The 17,335-nt window shown below is 42.3% G+C and overlaps 1 protein-coding gene across 1 annotated transcript; it reads right to left on the bottom strand.

Moving 5' to 3' along the window:
* Positions 1 to 238: 238 nt before the first annotated feature.
* Positions 239 to 7,038, bottom strand: LOC148214483 (vomeronasal type-2 receptor 26-like). The gene is made up of 5 exons (XM_088151358.1): positions 6,877 to 7,038; positions 5,357 to 6,175; positions 3,939 to 4,163; positions 2,098 to 2,224; positions 239 to 1,164 (listed from the first exon to the last, which is right to left on the bottom strand). Exons 1-5 carry the CDS (start codon positions 7,036 to 7,038, stop codon positions 239 to 241), a joined length of 2,259 nt encoding a protein of 752 aa, XP_088007484.1.
* Between the last annotated feature and the right edge of the window lie 10,297 nt (positions 7,039 to 17,335).

Genomic DNA, 17,335 nt, shown 5'->3' with positions numbered 1-17,335 from the left:
AGAGCAACCTTTGCAAGTCTTCAGTCCACAAAGCTGGAGTGGGAACTTTGCTATGATCCTCCTGTACCCTCAGTGGGGAAAAAAGGGAGCAGCTAAAATGGCTTGCAGATGGTGAAGCAGTGATTTCTTTAAGCACTATGTAGAGCAAATCTACTTCTCCACCACAAGTACAATAATGCATACCTAGCTGACATTAAATTGCTAAATTAACACAGGTCCAGCGGTAAGTCCACTGCAGTTATTTGGCCTTCACTTTCAAGCCATCTCCAGTTTTTGCCATTAGCTGCTCCTTTGTATTTAGATCTGGCCTCAGAATGATAATGTAGCACTTCGGGATGAAGATGCAGCCCAGGAGGCCAGCACTGGAGGCCAAGATGGAGAAGACCTGCATGGCCACCATGTACTTGCCCTTGGTGCTCAGGTAGGTGGGCACAAAGGAGACCCAGACGCTGCAGAAGACCAGCATGCTGAAGGTGATCAGCTTGGCTTCGTTGAAGGCCCCAGGGAGATTCCTGGCCAGGAAAGCCACCATGAAGCAGATGGCAGCCAGGAAGCCCATGTAGCTGAGGGCCCCATAAAACATGGGGACAGAGCCTTCGTTGCATTGCAGGATGATCTCTCCAGGCTGGGAGTGCATGTCAGACTCAGGAAATGGAGGAGAGGTTCCCAGCCAGAATGTGCAGATGACAACTTCGATACAAGAACAAGAAAGAACAATGGAGTTGGCCAGGCTCTTCCCCAGCCATCTCCTCGCCTTACTCTCTGGCTTTGTCGCCAAGAAGGCCAGCACCACCATGACTGTTTTGGCCAACACAGAAGAGACAGCAATGGAGAATATGATGCTAAAGACAGTTTGTCGGAGGAGGCAAGTGGTAGTCCTTGGCTGACCAATGAAAAGGAAGGAGGACAAGAAAGAAAGGAGGAGGGAGATGAGGAGGACAAAGGAGAGATCTTGATTGTTGGCTTTGACTAAAGGAGTTTCCAGGAATTTCATGAAGATGGCTAACACAAAGGCTGTGGTTAAGCCAAAGAAGAGGGCAAGGGAAGTCAGGATGATCCCCAGATGTTCTTTGTAGGACAGGAAGGTTTGGATCTTGAGGATACATTGATCTTGGGCCTTATTTGGATGCTGATCATCAGGACATTTGGTGCAATGATCTGCATCTGAAAAGAAAACAGATGAGTGTAGCATGATTAATACCACCCTTCTGGAATAAATAGTATATTTTCCTCTACACATTTTCCATCTCTGGTTGAGTTCTGGTGCACAAAACCCAGACAGGGCATTGACTGACAAATGCTCCTTGACTGAGAAAATGCAGAGTACAAGGAACCTTGATCAAATTATTGTAATGAACACACTTTTGTCACTAGCAAAGCAATGGTACATGAAGAAAACCCAGAAGTTGACTTAAGGGAGAGAAGGGCTAGAAAGTGCTGGCTAGTGTCTTCAGCTTGATTTGGTCCCAGTGATGTTATAAATCCCAAATCCTACAAAGGGCGCCTGCAAACTTCGGTTGGTTACTTTTAATTGTGTCATTTGAGGATTGCGCCATAGATACTGGTTATTAATTTGGTTTGGGGTCCAATCCAACAGTCTGGGAGCAGGAGGTTTTAAGCTTCTCTTTCAGGGCTGACTCCAGTAAGAGAGGTCCTACTGTTCTTACCTGTCAACTGAAGCATGCTGCATGTGGACCAGAAATGGATTTATCCAGTGCAGGACCTTGCTAGTGGACCTCCATCCCCTAAGCAGTCACCCTGTCTATCTGCTTCATGAGCCTCTCCCTGATATTTGGGTTCAAACACTGTGTTTCAATCAGTTTAAAGGGACCTAAGGAAGTATTTCCTGATGTTGAGACCATATTGACTTTGTTTTGTTAACCTTCTGATGAAATTTTCATTTTAATCATTGTAAAATGATTTCCTCTTGCCAAATTTTTCAGTGCAACAATGGGATAGAATACTTGAACTGTAAATCTCTTGGAGCACACATTTCACATGTTCGTTAGTCAAGACAGTGAATGTTGTCTCAGAATACATCTCAGTGATTCTTGGCCCAGTTCACAAAGTCCTGCTCCTTGTTCAGGACATACCTACCTTCCTGAGTAGAGATGGTCCCTTCTGCGCACAAGGAGCAGCCGTAGCAGCAAAGCGGCTTCCCCTCCAATACCATCTTGGCCTCTCCAGGATGGCATCTCCCAGTACATCTGGAATGACGAAATGTCTAACAACAAGAACCAAAAAAACAAGAAAGGCATTGCCACCACCTGCTAGATGCTGTCCATGAAAATCCCCCCCTTATTGGGGAAAGATTCAGCAGGACAGGGAGCCAGTTTTCTTCTGGATTTTTGTAGGATGCTTTTTGCAATCCCGGACACCACAGAAGGAGAATTCTGCCATCCCCACCGAGAATTTCAATCAATTGAGAATACATATTTTTCTCTCTCTTGCCTCCCCTTTAAATCCAATGAATGCTTGTGGCTCTTCAACCCATCATTAACTATCATCTTCGTATAACAGAATAGCTCTTATTGCTTATCTATTTGATATGTAACCCGCATTTCCTCCAGAATCTCAGGATGGTGAACGTGGCCTTCCCTCCCCAGCTTTCCCCACGACAACACTATGAAGCTGATTAAGTTGAGCGTTAGTAATAGACCCACAGTAATTCAGTGAGTTTCCATGGCTGAGAGTGGTCTTGCACTCAAATCTCCTTAAACTTTACCCTATCACACTGGAACTTGATAGAACTTCCAAACAATTTACTCTTAAGGTTGTGCTGGGGATGGGGCTCTGATTTCAATACCCAGTCTTGCAGGCTCTTGCAGGGTAATCCAGAAAGATCCCCTTGACATTATAGAGGAGAGCTTAATAAAAACATCAACTCAGAGTGTGGCTGCTTTGTGAGGAAAAATAAATAAATAAATTCTATCCTGGAGGTCATTAGGAATGCCAAAGGGAAGGAGACTTCCAAAATACGTCTATTTTTGCTTTACTGATTACGCACAGGCTTTTGAGTGTGCAGACCATGCTGAACTGGGAATGGCCCTTAAAATATGGGTATACTGAAGAAATGTTGTGATGGCTTGAAAGCAACAGTTGGAATGGAATAAGGAGCAACTAGCTAGGAGGAGCAACTAGTTCAGAATTGGGAAAGGAGGGTTCCCCTTCTTTACTTAGCTTTTCTGCAGAATAGGTCAGGAGAAATGTTGGGTTAGAAGAAACAGACATTGGAATTAAACTTGCCAGGGAAAAAATCAGCCACAGCTACATGGATGATTTCACTTGGACGCCTGGACTTCAGAAAGACTTCAGAACTTTCTTCTTGACAGTGAAAGAAGAGAGGGCAAACCAGGTGGACTGCTCACTATTTAAAAAGCCAAGAATCTATCAATAGGCAAGGCCAAGCCAGTGGAAATAAACAGAGAAGAAATTGAAGAAGCAGATTTGATGGTTGTTGGCTTAAAAATTCACAGGGATGGTGATTGTGGACATGAAATAAAGAGATATCTGCTACTCAAGAGAAAAAAAATACGACAACTCTAGACATTTCTATACATATATGATAGAATTTGGGGTGGTTTTCTGAGTTTCTAGTCTTGTTTAGTGACTTTTCATTGTTTTTGTTGATTGTCATTTCCCCCCTATTTCTTAGGCATTTTTCTTTCGGATGTCCTTTTTAGGTAGTTCAATATAGAGTTTTTCTTTCTTTTCTCTTTCCTCTTTCCTCTGTAACCCTTCCTGTGAAACAGATTTCTTTCTCAAACTCTATATAACAGTAGTGATATAGTAATATAGTAATATTGCTAGTTACTTTAAATATAATATTATGTACTAGTACTTTTTTAAAAAAATGATCCTTCATGTCTTTTTGAACGTTAACAAATTAAAACAACTATTAGAATTTCACCCAAATGAGATGAATGGATTGTGCCTACCTGGTTAAAATGCCTGGACCACCCATCCTGGTCCAGGGTGAAATCCATCTCTGAGGAACCCCAACGTTGGTCTATTTGCCCAAACTTCACAGCATGGGTGGACTTATTGGGGTATGTCTCCCACTTCACAATATCAAATTCGGCCCTCAGCTCCCCTTTCTCATCCAAGTACACTCCTTTCAGAGAGGAATTGTAGAAATGGGTGTTTCCTAGGAAACGATGAAGCTACAGAGAAGAAAAACCAACAATGTCCAGAAAAACCGGAAACTAGGTCTAATATTTCCATCCTGGTCTGACTGAAACATCTTAGGTCTCATGGAAAGGATAATAACTTTTAATTGGTTTTTCCAATAATTTTTATTTTTAGTTGTTTATTTGTAACTGTTTATTATGTTTGTTGTTAATTGTGTGAGCTGCCCAGAGACCGGGCATCTATGTAAATTGAATAAATCAAATAATAAGAGTGAGATGGACAGTGACTAAATTTGAAATAGAAATAAATCATCATCATCATCATCATCATCATCATCATCCCCCAGTGAGCCACTACCTTGGCGTGATTGTGGGGCTTGTGTACTCTGAGGAGGATGAGAGCTATGCCAGAGGTCCAGCCATACTGGAAAGATCTCATCAGAGGAGCCAGGCGAAGTGTGTCTCTCCCATAAACAACATGGTGAGACATAATTTACAGAAAATAATACCGTATCAGCTGCCACCTGGATCAACAAGGACTGTGCTAGGTGTACTAGTTGCTGGACATCTGGTGACAAGTAGGGTACAGGACTCAGGACTGTTGGCCAGGCAACCAGGGGCAGCAGCTGCACAACTACTGGAAGAAAAGTTGATTACCCCTCACAAATATACAAAGAGTGAAAAGAAAGAAATAATGATCTGCTGTTACAAATCAAGTCCAATGAGAAGAGGATATCGGAAGAGAATGCACCACTTCTGGAAAGAACATCCAGAATCAGAAATGACAGAAGAGAGGCTAGCAGGTCAATGTTGATTTATAACACAAAATGAAGTGTTTACAGAACTGGAATTGGAAGAACTGCAAAGGTTTACCCAGGGCAAAGAAAGCCCTGGAAGCCTTGCCAGAATTAGCTCAGACAGTAGACCCTTCTCTTCAGAAAGAACAAAGCCCTCTCACTGCAAAACAAGAGGGATTGAAACAAAGAATAACCGAGCATCTAGAACAGCACAAAAACAACAGAATAAGGTTGCCTGCACTGAAGCTTGTTACAAAGAAACATGGAGACGTAGCCCAGGAGACACCAAAAATGGAACTTCCTCCAAGAAATTACAAAATGGATTTCTTTGATATCTCAGAAGCTTAACCTACCACAACATTTCAGCTGTTCTCCACCCTTGGATGGCACCTCAAAAAAGCAGGATGATTTCTCAGGAAAAATCCGTACCTGCCATGCTGGGATATTTTGTGCTCTGAGCCTGTCTGCATGTCCAGGTCTCATCCTTTGGGTTCTCCAAGAGAGGGCCGTATCGATGGCCCTTGCCACAGCCTGCACAAGACTGGAAATGCGGTAGCTGTCCATGGACAGAGTAGTGTCAACAAACTCTTCGGTCAGGGCCTCCAGAATCCTCTCCTTCTTGCACCTTCTCCGCCATTTTACCGACAAAACGTGTTTTGAAAGCAAGCATTTAAAGGCTCCCAGTCCAAACTCATTCATAGCATCATAAAATGCTTCAAAATTCTCATTTTTAACCGTTTTCTCCTGATGAACTAAGAAAGAAAAAAAGCCATGGATTTGCTTGTTGGAGAACATGTCATAAGACAAATTCAAAGTGAGGTCCCACAAAGCTGTTGTGATCCAGGTTCTCCCCACAATGGGTATCGTCTGTAGTTTAGAAACGATGATCTGTAAAGTTTTTATAACCCCATAAAAGAAACGTATCTCCCCATAATAAATGAAGACAGTGACATTGTTCCACATGAATAATATTTCAAAGGGCAATAATGGGATTTCCACTTTCAGTCCTTGGATCCTCAGTGAGAAGGCGACACAAATTGCATTCCTGGTTAGGATTGGGGTCAAAGTCCTCGTGAACCTTTCTCCGTTTTCGGTGTCTGGAGAAACGAGGCTGACCCAATTCCACCCAAAGTGCACGAGTAATTTGGCAATCACTTGGTAGAGATGTTCTTCTTTGGGGACCACCCGATAGACAAACGGGAAGTGAGTTTTATCACTCAGAGCTTCAGAAACAAAACCGTAGCTGACCTAAGAAGGAGCAGAAAAAGGATTTCCTGGGGAGAAGATGATGCAGGTGAGAGAGACAGGAAGGTCCAGCGTGGGAAGATTGGATATTGGCAGCTAGGGAGATGGAGAGAAGGAGATGCGAATGGAACAGAGGGAAAGGTGTGGGTACCCAAAAGAGAAAGAGAGAGAAGGAGAGAAGAGGGAGAGCAATAGAAGGGCTGGTTCACAAAGACCAAACCGAGGACACCAAACACACGTTTAGAACTTCAATTTGAAGCCATTTATTCTTCCGCAATTTAACATCTTTTCTGTAGAAAGAAGAAAAAAATGGAAGAATTGGATAGATTGGAAGATTGCCAAAGGAATGATGTTCCAGAGCACAACATGTGGAAGAAGGAACTGAAATTACAGAACAGCTATGTCAAAAAACAAAGACATATGTTCAAGCATACGCTGGACACCCATCCTTTGGAGATCCTTTCATTCTCATTCCGGCACTTAGCAGCGACCCCAAGAAGACCCTTCACTGAGACAACTTCAAGAAACCAAACTCAGCCTAGGAGCACACTGGGTTTCCCAAGGGTCAACAAGACAGAGAATATAGGAACTCCCCCCCAGCACTGTCCTTTATGTAGAAGGGGAAACCAGCCATTTCCATGCACCCCTTGGCTTCTCTAGGCCAATCTGAGCACACCCCAGTTCCAGCCTACCTTGATTCATACCTGTGGGATTTTGTAGATGCTCGACATGATGGAAATCTGACTGGAAGCATCAGTTTCTGCCCCTTCAATCACTGCCACCAGGCTGCTCCTCCTTCCACAGCTGTAGTTGGGAACACTTGCTTCCCCGGGTGAGAGCAGGTCTGCCATGGTATCATAGGTCATCCTTGCATCATAATAGGTATCATAGAAATTGTAGCCCAGAGTGACATTGGATAGGAGCCTGCGGTTTTGGTTGATCTCCTCAGTGGCAAAGAGGAAGGACAGGAGAAACCAGAAGACAAATGGCCCCGCCCTGAAGTAAAGCACAGGGGTCATCTGGTAATTTCCATTGCAAGCCAACTTATGACATCTGTAACAGCACTGGCACTCTTTCAACGCACAGTCCTATACACATCTGCAGCGTATTTATTCTGCAAATTACAGTGAGCCATCTTGGCTCTACAGGCAAGAAGAGGGAGGCACTCACCAGCATCGCAAGACACCAAGACAGACCCTTCTTGGCACCAAAGCATGTGTGGCTTGGCTTAATTTAGGAGCAGAAGGGCTTGTTCTTTGAGGTAAAAAACCTCATGGAACCCTAAAACCAAAACCTTCAGAGCCCAGCTTGGTAGGCCCTGAAAAGTGGAAAACGGAATAGTCCTTGATGGACAGGGTGGTTCATATCTATGAAAAAAGAACCAGCTGGTCATTCTTTCTCAGCCCAACCCACCACACAGGGTTGTTGTTGTGGGGAAAATAGGAGGAAGAAGGAATATATATGTTTGCTGCCTTGAGATACTTATACATACAGTAATAACAAATCTAAAAAAACCTTTCAGGACATACCCAACAAGACTAGTGATGGGAGGCTTATAGAAGACTGCTGGGTGGAACTTAATTGGTGTTGCAGAAACAATCCCACCAATGTTGAGATCTCCTGACTGATAATAATTGTACATTGCATTCCGGTCCTTGATGAAATTGAGGGGACATCTTCTCCCACCTGTTGCACTGGGCAGCAGAAGCAGCAGCAGCAGCAGCAGCAGAAGAAGAAGATGCTCCTGGGTCTTGATTACACCCACCACAATCCCTTTTCTCATTGTAACACTTGATGGCATTTGAGAAAGCAGGCTCTGTCTCTCAACACAAGAGGAGGTGTCCACGACAGCTTGGCAGCAAAGTGGGGAGCCAATAATGAAGTGGGAGGCTGTCTCTGCCAGCTCCGAATCTCCTCCTGAATTCTCAGTGGCCTAAGATGAAGAATTTATTTGGGCATCTGCCTTTCCAGGCAAGACTTGGCAAGAGATTATAGCACATGGCTTTCCATGTTTGGGAATTCAGGGAGGATCTTTGGGCAAAATCCCTTGAGCTTTGGAGGAATGAGAGGGCCATGATTTAGTTTAATTACAAGGGAAGGAAGCATCTGCTGCCTTGTGGCTCCAGAAGCAGATGGTGGACTGGTGACAACATGTTTCTGAAAACTCGCAAAAGTCAGACAAAAGTCATAGGTGCATCTCTGCAAGTTTGTGATGACTTTTAATGGCACCTAGGGCCATGCTTGGGGAGACATTGATCTGGGTCTTTGCTTGGATGCTTATCCTCTGGACCCTTGGTGCATTTCTCTGCATCTGGAAAGAGGAGAACCACTTCCATATCACAAACTCAAGCCTTACATACATAATAGTAATTTCTATAATTCTCTAATTGTAATAGATTATGTAAAGTCATGAGGAGTAGGGAAGTCAATGGTAGAGGACCAGCTTTAAGGTGATTGCAGTCCTTTTCTTGTTAACCCACGTATTGGCCCATATACTCACTGTGTTAGACTAAGACTGCGTCTTCTATGTGACAGCTCTTCAGATATTTGAAGACTGCTATCCTATCTCCCCTCGGTCATCCTCAGACCATGAGTAAATCCCAGGGCTGCAGGTTAGACTGGGAAGTCCAAAAAGCATCCTGGAAGAAAGCAATGGCAATTCTGTATGGTTGCCTGGAAAACTACACCTTTTGTATATCAAGTCACCAGGAATTGAGTTAGATCTGGAGGATATTTTTCCATTATCTTTCACACGTGATTAGAATACTCACCATTGTGACAGCAAGAGATGTGTTCAACATCACTTCAACAGACCGATAACCAAGTCACAAAGAACCCTACATATAAGCAAACATTGTGTTCAATGGGTAGAAATGGGGCAACTCTGAGGCTGAGATCAAGTTTGCTATGCAGAGATCCAAGAGAGAGCATTCCTGACCTTGGAATCCATGCTTGTTTAGCTGCAGCCAGCACCAACTGGAGGCTCATTTGAACTTGTAGACCTTCCATTCAATGGTGTTTTACAATGTCCATTCACTGAAGTTTGGATGATCCACCTGTTGTTAGGGATTTTTAAGCTGTTTTTTAAGATATGGGATATTTTTGAAAGGTATTATTATAAAATTATTTTGTCAATTGTTTTAATAGACTGGAATGTGTAACTGTCATTTCCCAGACTGATAAGGCTTCAGGAGACAGTTTTGTAAATAGCCACCTACAAGCTCCTCCATTATCAGTGCAAAGAATCATGTCCTCGCTGGTTCATAGGAAAGCTGTTAGGAAGAAATTACAAAAGCCTCCTCCCTAATATATTGTGGGATAAACTGGTTCTCCACTGGTAACTATTCAGTTATTAAAATTACTGTAACCCTATTGCTTTTACTGCAATAAATCTTGTTAAAGAAGACTCTGCAACAATCTTGTTTGAAAGAATTACTTTTGGTTGAAGGCAGCTACTTCTGAAACAGAGTAGACTTCTTGATCCTATCCCAAGAGAGGGTTATCTGCCTTACTTACTGCTCCCTCTAGCTTCTCTCTCTCTGGCAGGTACCTAAAAGTTTGCCTTCTTCAAAACGTGTGAATAATATAGAATCCCAGAGCTAGAAGGAGGCATGTCAGCCAACAAGCCCAGTCTCCTGTTCAGTGCAGAATCTAAATGAAAGCATCCCAGATGCTCCAGTTCTTCCAGTGAATCTATCCTTTCTGGGCTATTGGCTCCTCTGTTGAACTCTTCTTACTCATAGGAAGTTATTCCTGCCATTTAGAGTGAATGTCCAAGTTCTTCCCACTCTTTGGAGTCACCCACCTTCCACAGAGGAGATGGTTCCTTCTGTACACAAGGAACACCCATACCATGTTATTATTTTATTTTATTTATATGGCTGCCCATCTCAACCAGTGACTTTAGGCAATGAACAGAATGAAAATAAAATTAAAACAATTACAAAAATTAAAATATTGAACCCAAATTAGGATTACAACCAAGAAGCAGGTCCCTGCACACACACTCGGGGCCCCAAGCCCAGGCACAGAAACAGGTCTTCACGGACTTATGAAAGGCCAGCAGGGTCAGGGCCATCCTGATCTCCAGAGGGAGTATGTTCCAGACGGTGGGTTTGTTGTTGTTGTTCAGTCATTAAGTCATGTCCGACTCTAAGTGACCCCATGAACCACATTGTGCCAGGCCTTCCTGTCTTTCACTGCCTCCCTGAGTTTGCTCAGTTTCATGCTCATTGCTTCAGTGATGCTATCTAACCATCTCATCCTCTGCCGTCCTCTTCTCCTTTTGCCTTCAATCTTTCCCAGCATCAGGGTCTTCTCCAAAGAGTCCTCTCTTCGCATTCAGTGACCAAAGTATCTGAGCTTGAGCTTCATTATCAAAGAGGGTGGGCACTTCAGCAGAAAAGGCACGTCTTTACACATGGATCCAGTCATGTTCGGGAAAGGGAAATGTAAAGAGGTAGGGAAGAGAAGAACTGCTGTCTGTCTTTAGGGAAGTCAACACCTTTGTCCCAAACTTAAAACTGGGTAAGTATTCAACAGGCTAATTCCAGGGAACCTGGAACAGGAGTTTCAGCATAGAAAATGGGGGAGATTTTTCACTGGGTACCAAGATGATAGCAAGGGAATGATTACATGGAAGACAAAACTGCATAGCTACAGTTGTGGTGGCTATAAATTACTTCCAGTAAAGGCATCATGAGGGGTGTGGATATTATTTGGACTTCCTGGAAGCTGGAAGTAGAGAAAACTAGTAAAGATATTTCTTTATTCTGATCCTCTACAATTCATCTTACACTTCATTTCCTATTAAGTCTATCCTAACTGAAAATCTGCTAGCAGACATTGTGTTGTACCTAAGCTTAACCAATTTGACAACCTCCTCCTCCTCCTCCTCCTCCTCCTCCTCCTCCTCCTCCTCCTCCTCCTCCTCCTCCATTGTTGATGTTGTTGCCTTTACTTAAAGTTTAGAGAAACCAGAAAATGGATTACATCAATGCAGCTAGAACGGAAGGTAACCTAAAGAGGACGTCCAATCTCTACTATCAGAAAATGATACCGTCCCTAACCATTTAGTTAGTTTTAGTAGATGTCAAAAAGTTACAATGAAATGAATTCTCTTGCCCACCTGATTAAACCGCTTGGACCACCCAATCACATCTTCCCAAACTTCATGGTGCCAAGGGAGTGATTGGGAAATGTCACCCAGTTCATGCTATCAAACTTAGTGACCAATTCCCCTTTTTCATCCAAATACACTCCATCCATGGCAGTGTTGTAAAAGTGGACTCTGCCCAGGAAAGAGTGAAACTGGAATGAGGTATACAATGTCAGTGTTAAGAAAACAAGAATATTTGCTACACAGAAAGTCATAAAGAGGGTTTTTTAACTGGTGATACTGTTTTATCCAGGATATCAAGACAGGTAGAAACAAATGGAGATTTATAACTTTTATTGTTCACTTTCTGAATTAAAAACTTCACTCATACAATCACATGCCTGTGCATGTCTATCTTGCCATGTGTGCTAACTTGTTCTATTTGATGGCTGCAAAAAGCCATTGTGTCAGACTCATCTCCTAGCCTTGTAGACTGAAAACAATCATTCCAAAAAACAACTCTGTCAGGGAACTGATCAGTGATATTTAATAGAGGAAACTTAAGAATACAACACCAGAATTCCAGCAAGTACTCTACTCTCAAACAGGAGACCAATCTACAGGCAATCTAAAGCAGCAATACTCTGATCCATTTTCTTGGGTTTTGTTGGTCCGAAGTGGAATAGGCTTGGTTTGTTTTTGCTGGGTTGCTTCTTTTGTGGAAAAGAAGCAGCCTGCCCCTGTGGGTTGTTTTGATACTGCTAATAGAATTCTTATAAGTGTGAAAAATTATTTTCACATACCGTTCCATCTGGTTTTATAGTTCCCCGCATGATTTGACCAGTTCTACCTTGTGTTTTTTTTCCCCCACCTCATGATACCTTTCCACAGAGTAAGTGGTGAAGAGCATTATTAACAAATGAAATGCAAGAAAGAAAACAGGAGATGTTGTGTATTGATGATGTTACCTAATTGGGTAATGAAACATTTGCAACCAAACAACCAAGCTCAGGGAGCACCAAGAAGTCTATCATATTTTGGACACATAACATGGAGACCTGGTTCCCTTGAGAAGTCCATAATGCTTGGAAAAATTGGAGGAAAAAGAGGAACAGGATGGCCAATGGTAAGGTGGGTGGATTTGATTACCACAGCAATGAACGCACCACCAAGATATCTAAAAAGGCCAAATTGAAGACAGATCATTCTAGAGGGGGTCTATCAATATGGTCACTAAGATTCAACACCAATTTGATGGCACTTAATCAATTAAGAATAAAAAAACTGAATTGTGTCCACTAGACACCTGCAAGAATGTTTTACAAGGATTGGTTACTATGACCATACTGTTTTACATGTAACTCAGGAGTTTGACCATTAACTCTTATGATTTGGTCTTCTCTTATTACTGTGTTTGGAAATGACATCAGTGGAATTGTTAATATGATCCTGGATCAATCACTGTATGTTAAGGAGTTACATGTTCTTTATTATGTTTTCACTGGGAAGAAAGTTCTACACCTGACATGCTGCAATGGGTCATTGATATGTGTTGTTTGTCAACATTTGAATTAGTCCTTTTTCAGTGCAAGGGCAAAGAAGACTTTCAAGGAACATGAACTAAGTTTCTCGAGGCAATTGGTATTGCTAAAATAATTTTCCCCTGCTATGCTTATCAGTTCTGTTACTGCATTGATCCATCCTGACTCCAAATATCTCTGGAAATCATAGATATGGGTTTGAAATGCAGGACAATACAGTGGTTATGTGTACCTGTGTTTTTCCTTAGGATTTGCAACAGGAATGGCTCAGTCTCTTCATGGAAGGAGGCATGAACATTCCAAAAAACGTCAATTCCACTCTCCCAACAAAGCTTCAGTTGGCCACCTAAGGCAAGGTTCACATCTTAAGCCTAAATTAAACAACCACAACAGCTGAGTTCACATAACAAAATGGCTTACTATAAAATCCCAGAATGGATGGTTTGGAAGTGACTTTGGAAAGCATAAAGCCCAATTCCCGGCTTAGTGCAGAAATTCACTCAGTTGAGTCCTAGGTTGCAAAGATTAGAAGGGATCTTGGGAATTGTCTAGTCCAATTCTTGCCCAGTCCAGGAGTCCACCATACAGAAATGTAGAATGGAAGATTTGGAAAGGGTCAACTAGTCCTGGAATGGAAGAAATGGAAGAGAAATTATTGGATAATAATTTCCTATTATCTAGTCCAACAGCCTGTCTGGTCAGGAATCCTTGATGGTTTGGCCTGGTTCACACCGATGAGGCCCTAGAATATGCTAGTTTAATGCATTAACACTAATTAACCAACATTACTAACTCTCCATCAGAGTACACATATGACATCCCATTCCCTTTGCACCACCAATCTTTCTGCTTCTGATCCACAGTGGCTTAATGTAGAACTCACTAGGACCCTGGGTACCCCTGTTTAGGCTGGAAATGCTCCTCTACTATCCCACCAATTACTAAACTTCCAAGATAAATCTGCAACTGAAATTCAGCGAACAGCATGGTAGTTCAACCATTTTTTTTTTCAATTTTGTAGATGCCTGAGATTGGAGATATCAGATACAGCCCCTTCAGCAAGACAGAAGGTTACCCCTGTTTCCACAGCTGTAGTTCAGAATATTGGCTTGTCCAAGAGAGAGCAGGTCTGCCCTGGCATCATCAATCATTCTGGCATCAAAATAGTTGTCAAAATTATTGTAGCCAAGGGTGTTATTGGGTAACAATCTGGCATTCTCATTGGTCTTCAGGATGGCAAACAAGAAGGATAGAACATGCCTATATGATATGCCCCCTTTCCTGCAGTAAAACATATTTTTCATATATTTTCTATATTTGGTGGAGAACTCTGTATCACATTGCTGATTATTCAATTCATAGAATCACGGAGTGCCCAAACAGTGCAAGAATCCAAAGTAAAGATCCTCTAATAAATGGCTGCTTGGCATCAGCTTGAGGACATGAGACATGCCGCATGGAGATCCCACCAACTCCCAAGGTCATTGGATCCTTCCATGAACTTAAAGCTGCCTTTTCCTAACTTATTTCATGTCCTGCGCTTTGGGATGATAGAAAACAAGATGTAATTTTCATCTGTTTGAGATCCTTTCAGGAATCTGAAGAGCACCATCTTACCTTCCCTCTCCTGATTCAACTAAGAAGCCACATTTAGTTGTCCACATCCTGCTTAGTGCAGGAATCCAAATTAAAGTATTAACATTAATTAGACCATTAAATGTATTTGATGAAAGCATCCTTGAAAGATGTCTATCTAGCTTCTTCTTTAATACATCTGGTGAAAGGGAGTTCATCACCTGGTCCCATGTGGTATTTTTCCTATGTTGTCCAGAATGGGGCAAGTTTAAAAAGTTCTAAAAGAAGTAAAGAAATACATGGCTTTCAAGATCAAACTGCTCTGCCTCTTCAGAGGTTTTTCTATAACATTTCCTGTAACTGGAATCTATAACCTTGCACGCTAGAAACGTGGAGAGCAAGTCTTGACCTTCTTTTAGGTACAGGGGCTATCATATCCCCCCCCCCCCCTTTACATCTTTTCTCAGGTCCAACGGCCAATACTCTGTGCAGAGTCAGAGAGATGACCTTGAGGGAAATAGGCAAGAACCATTACAGAAGCAAAGAGGGGTAAACCATTCTTTAAGTCCTAGGAAGCGAGGTAGTATTTGGAAGTGACTCGGGTAGGGTCCTCCCTGATTCACTGGGCTATAAGATGGAGGGGAGGTAAAGCATGATTAGGCTTGCAAGATTCTGTTATTATAGTTTTTCTCCATAAGCATAGTTCTAGTCTTCCTATGCAGTCGATTTCCTGATCTTATTTACCTTGTAGGGCTGACACACTCCCAGTTCCTTCAATCTCTCAACACAAGGCTTACATGTCTACTCCCCTGATCATCCTTACTGCCCCTCTCTAAACCTGTTCCAATTTCTTTGAATCCATCTTAAAATCTGGTGCCCCAAATGGGACACAGTTCTAAGGGTGGAATTACAGAAGAGAGTAGAACCAGTACAGAAGAGAGGGCAGGAACAATACAGAAGAGATTAGACCTATTGCTTCTTATGACTTTTTGTGGTTTATTCTTATGAGCTAAAGATGCAGAGAGACTATAATCAATCTCCATAATTACTGGTGACTTTTGGAGGACAGGAAATAGTCCTGTTATATGGTAAAACAAAGATGAGAACAGCTAAGGTATATTGGGGGTGTTTTGAAGAAAGGATCTATATTGGAGCAGTTAGAGGATCACTAGATTTGGATACTGCTTTGAGTAAATTAAAATTTCCACTCTGACCCTTCCTCTGAGCAAAGTTGGGTTTCTCTGTCCTTTTTCCAGCAATGTAATTTCATACAATTATGAAATAGAATCTTAAACTCCTGTGAGTGATTGCGGAGAGACTGGGAAAGGAGTGGAAGAGAGAGTAAACAACAATCAAGAAATAGAGGATGAGTCAGTTGACAACTTAGCTTGAAAACAGCAACTCAGCCCAGGTGGAGAGAAATCTGAGAAGTTTTCAAACCATTCAGAGGGACAGTCTCTTAATTAACTCACCATAAATGAGGCTGAGAGATTCCTCTTACAGCCTCCAAGGTTCCGTATTTACCCCAGACTAGCATTAAAGAGACCTTACTGATGTCTGGGTACTTCTTGCCACCTTGACTGTGCCCAGTGGAAGGGGTTGGTCAACTTCTGTCATTGGAAGGAGCCCTTGAGACCATCAAGTCTAATGCCCAGCTCAGCACAAGGATCTAAATTAAACCCCCCTCTTGAACACATCTAATGAAGGAGATCCCAACACTCCAATTTAATTTTGGGAGGTGGTGATCAGCCCCCCAAAAGGATTCCATAACCGTAGCTTCACCATAAAAGGGCATGACTATGGAAGCAGTCCTAACTAATGTGGTCTCCTCAGTGTTCCTCTTTTCTACAGTACTATAAAAAAGCTAATATCATCTGGAGGTAGAAGTGTGTCCATAACAACCTGACACAAGGTCAAAATGATGACACAGGCATCAGGATGTCATCCAACCAATGACACCATTCCTGATTTGAATCATGGTGCAAATACAAAATGAGGTCATTGGTACGATGACATCATGATGCACATGTTAACTTTTTTGTGTGTGTCCTAGGTTCATAGGAAATATGTTACTGTAGATCGAAGATGACTCTGATCTACACTAATAGGATTAAAACACAATGGCAACCAAACTATCAATTACACAACTTTTAATAGGAGCCCCTTCTCTGGAACGATCGCAAATCATATCTTCCTCCAAAGGCCTCCAGAAGACCTAGGACTTGATGGATTTCTGGAATTCTAGCAGAGTTGGGATCACTCTAATATCCTGACTCTAATAGCCTGACACAGGAGTATTCCTTACAATGGGAAATAATTGGTGCCCACAATAATTCATCATGTTAGCCACTGCAAGGATGGACATACATGAGTTCTCATACACAAGATGCTTGAGAATGGAAAGTGGGAGTAGCTTTGGATGGGTGTTGGTTTTCAAATGCTAGTGCAGAGGCAAGTGAACAACATTCACACATTTAGGTCTTTGAGAAAAGGATGTCCCTGATGTTCAGACGTGGGTTCAAACTGTTGTCCAGATCTGGGTTCAGACTGTTGGAAGGGTGTTTGAAGATGCCAAAGGCAAAGATTAGCTGAACCAGAGAGTAACCATGTTTGAATGGAAAATAATTTCTTTGTAGGTTTGCCCAGCTCAGCAAGTAATCTCTTCCATAACTGTGCTGGATACTCAGCTTAATGAACTATACGATGAACAATCAATTCAAGGAAATACATAGAGTCTATCTGGAAGCAGAACCAGATGGGAAATATACTGTATATTCCCATCTGGAAGGGAGCAGGAGCATCCATGGGGGTGTGGGCAGGTACCAAAACTTGCAGCCATGACCACATGTTCAAAGCCACATTCCTTTTTTTTACCAGCATGATTCATACTGTGTGCATTAAAAAAAGGGCAAGGCTTTACTCATGCAGAAAAGTCACCATCTTGTCTTT

This window comes from Python bivittatus, unplaced genomic scaffold, assembly GCF_059951505.1.
Source record: "Python bivittatus isolate LINGU-HERP-01145 unplaced genomic scaffold, Pbiv_v1 ctg000650_np1212, whole genome shotgun sequence".
Lineage (NCBI taxonomy): Eukaryota > Metazoa > Chordata > Lepidosauria > Squamata > Pythonidae > Python > Python bivittatus.
The sequence above is the reverse complement of the archived record's forward strand: the minus strand, read 5'-3'. Positions and strand labels throughout refer to the sequence as shown.

Bases quoted from the DNA above. Each gene is read 5' to 3' on its own strand.
- LOC148214483 (XM_088151358.1), bottom strand. From the start codon at position 7,038: ATGACCTATGATACCATGGCAGACCTGCTCTCACCCGGGGAAGCAAGT. The intron at 4,164-5,356 runs GTACGGATTTTT...TCTTCTCTGTAG, and splicing joins AAAATATCCCAGCATGGCAG to CTTCATCGTTTCCTAGGAAA. The intron at 1,165-2,097 runs GTAGGTATGTCC...TTTTCTTTTCAG, and splicing joins GACCATCTCTACTCAGGAAG to ATGCAGATCATTGCACCAAA.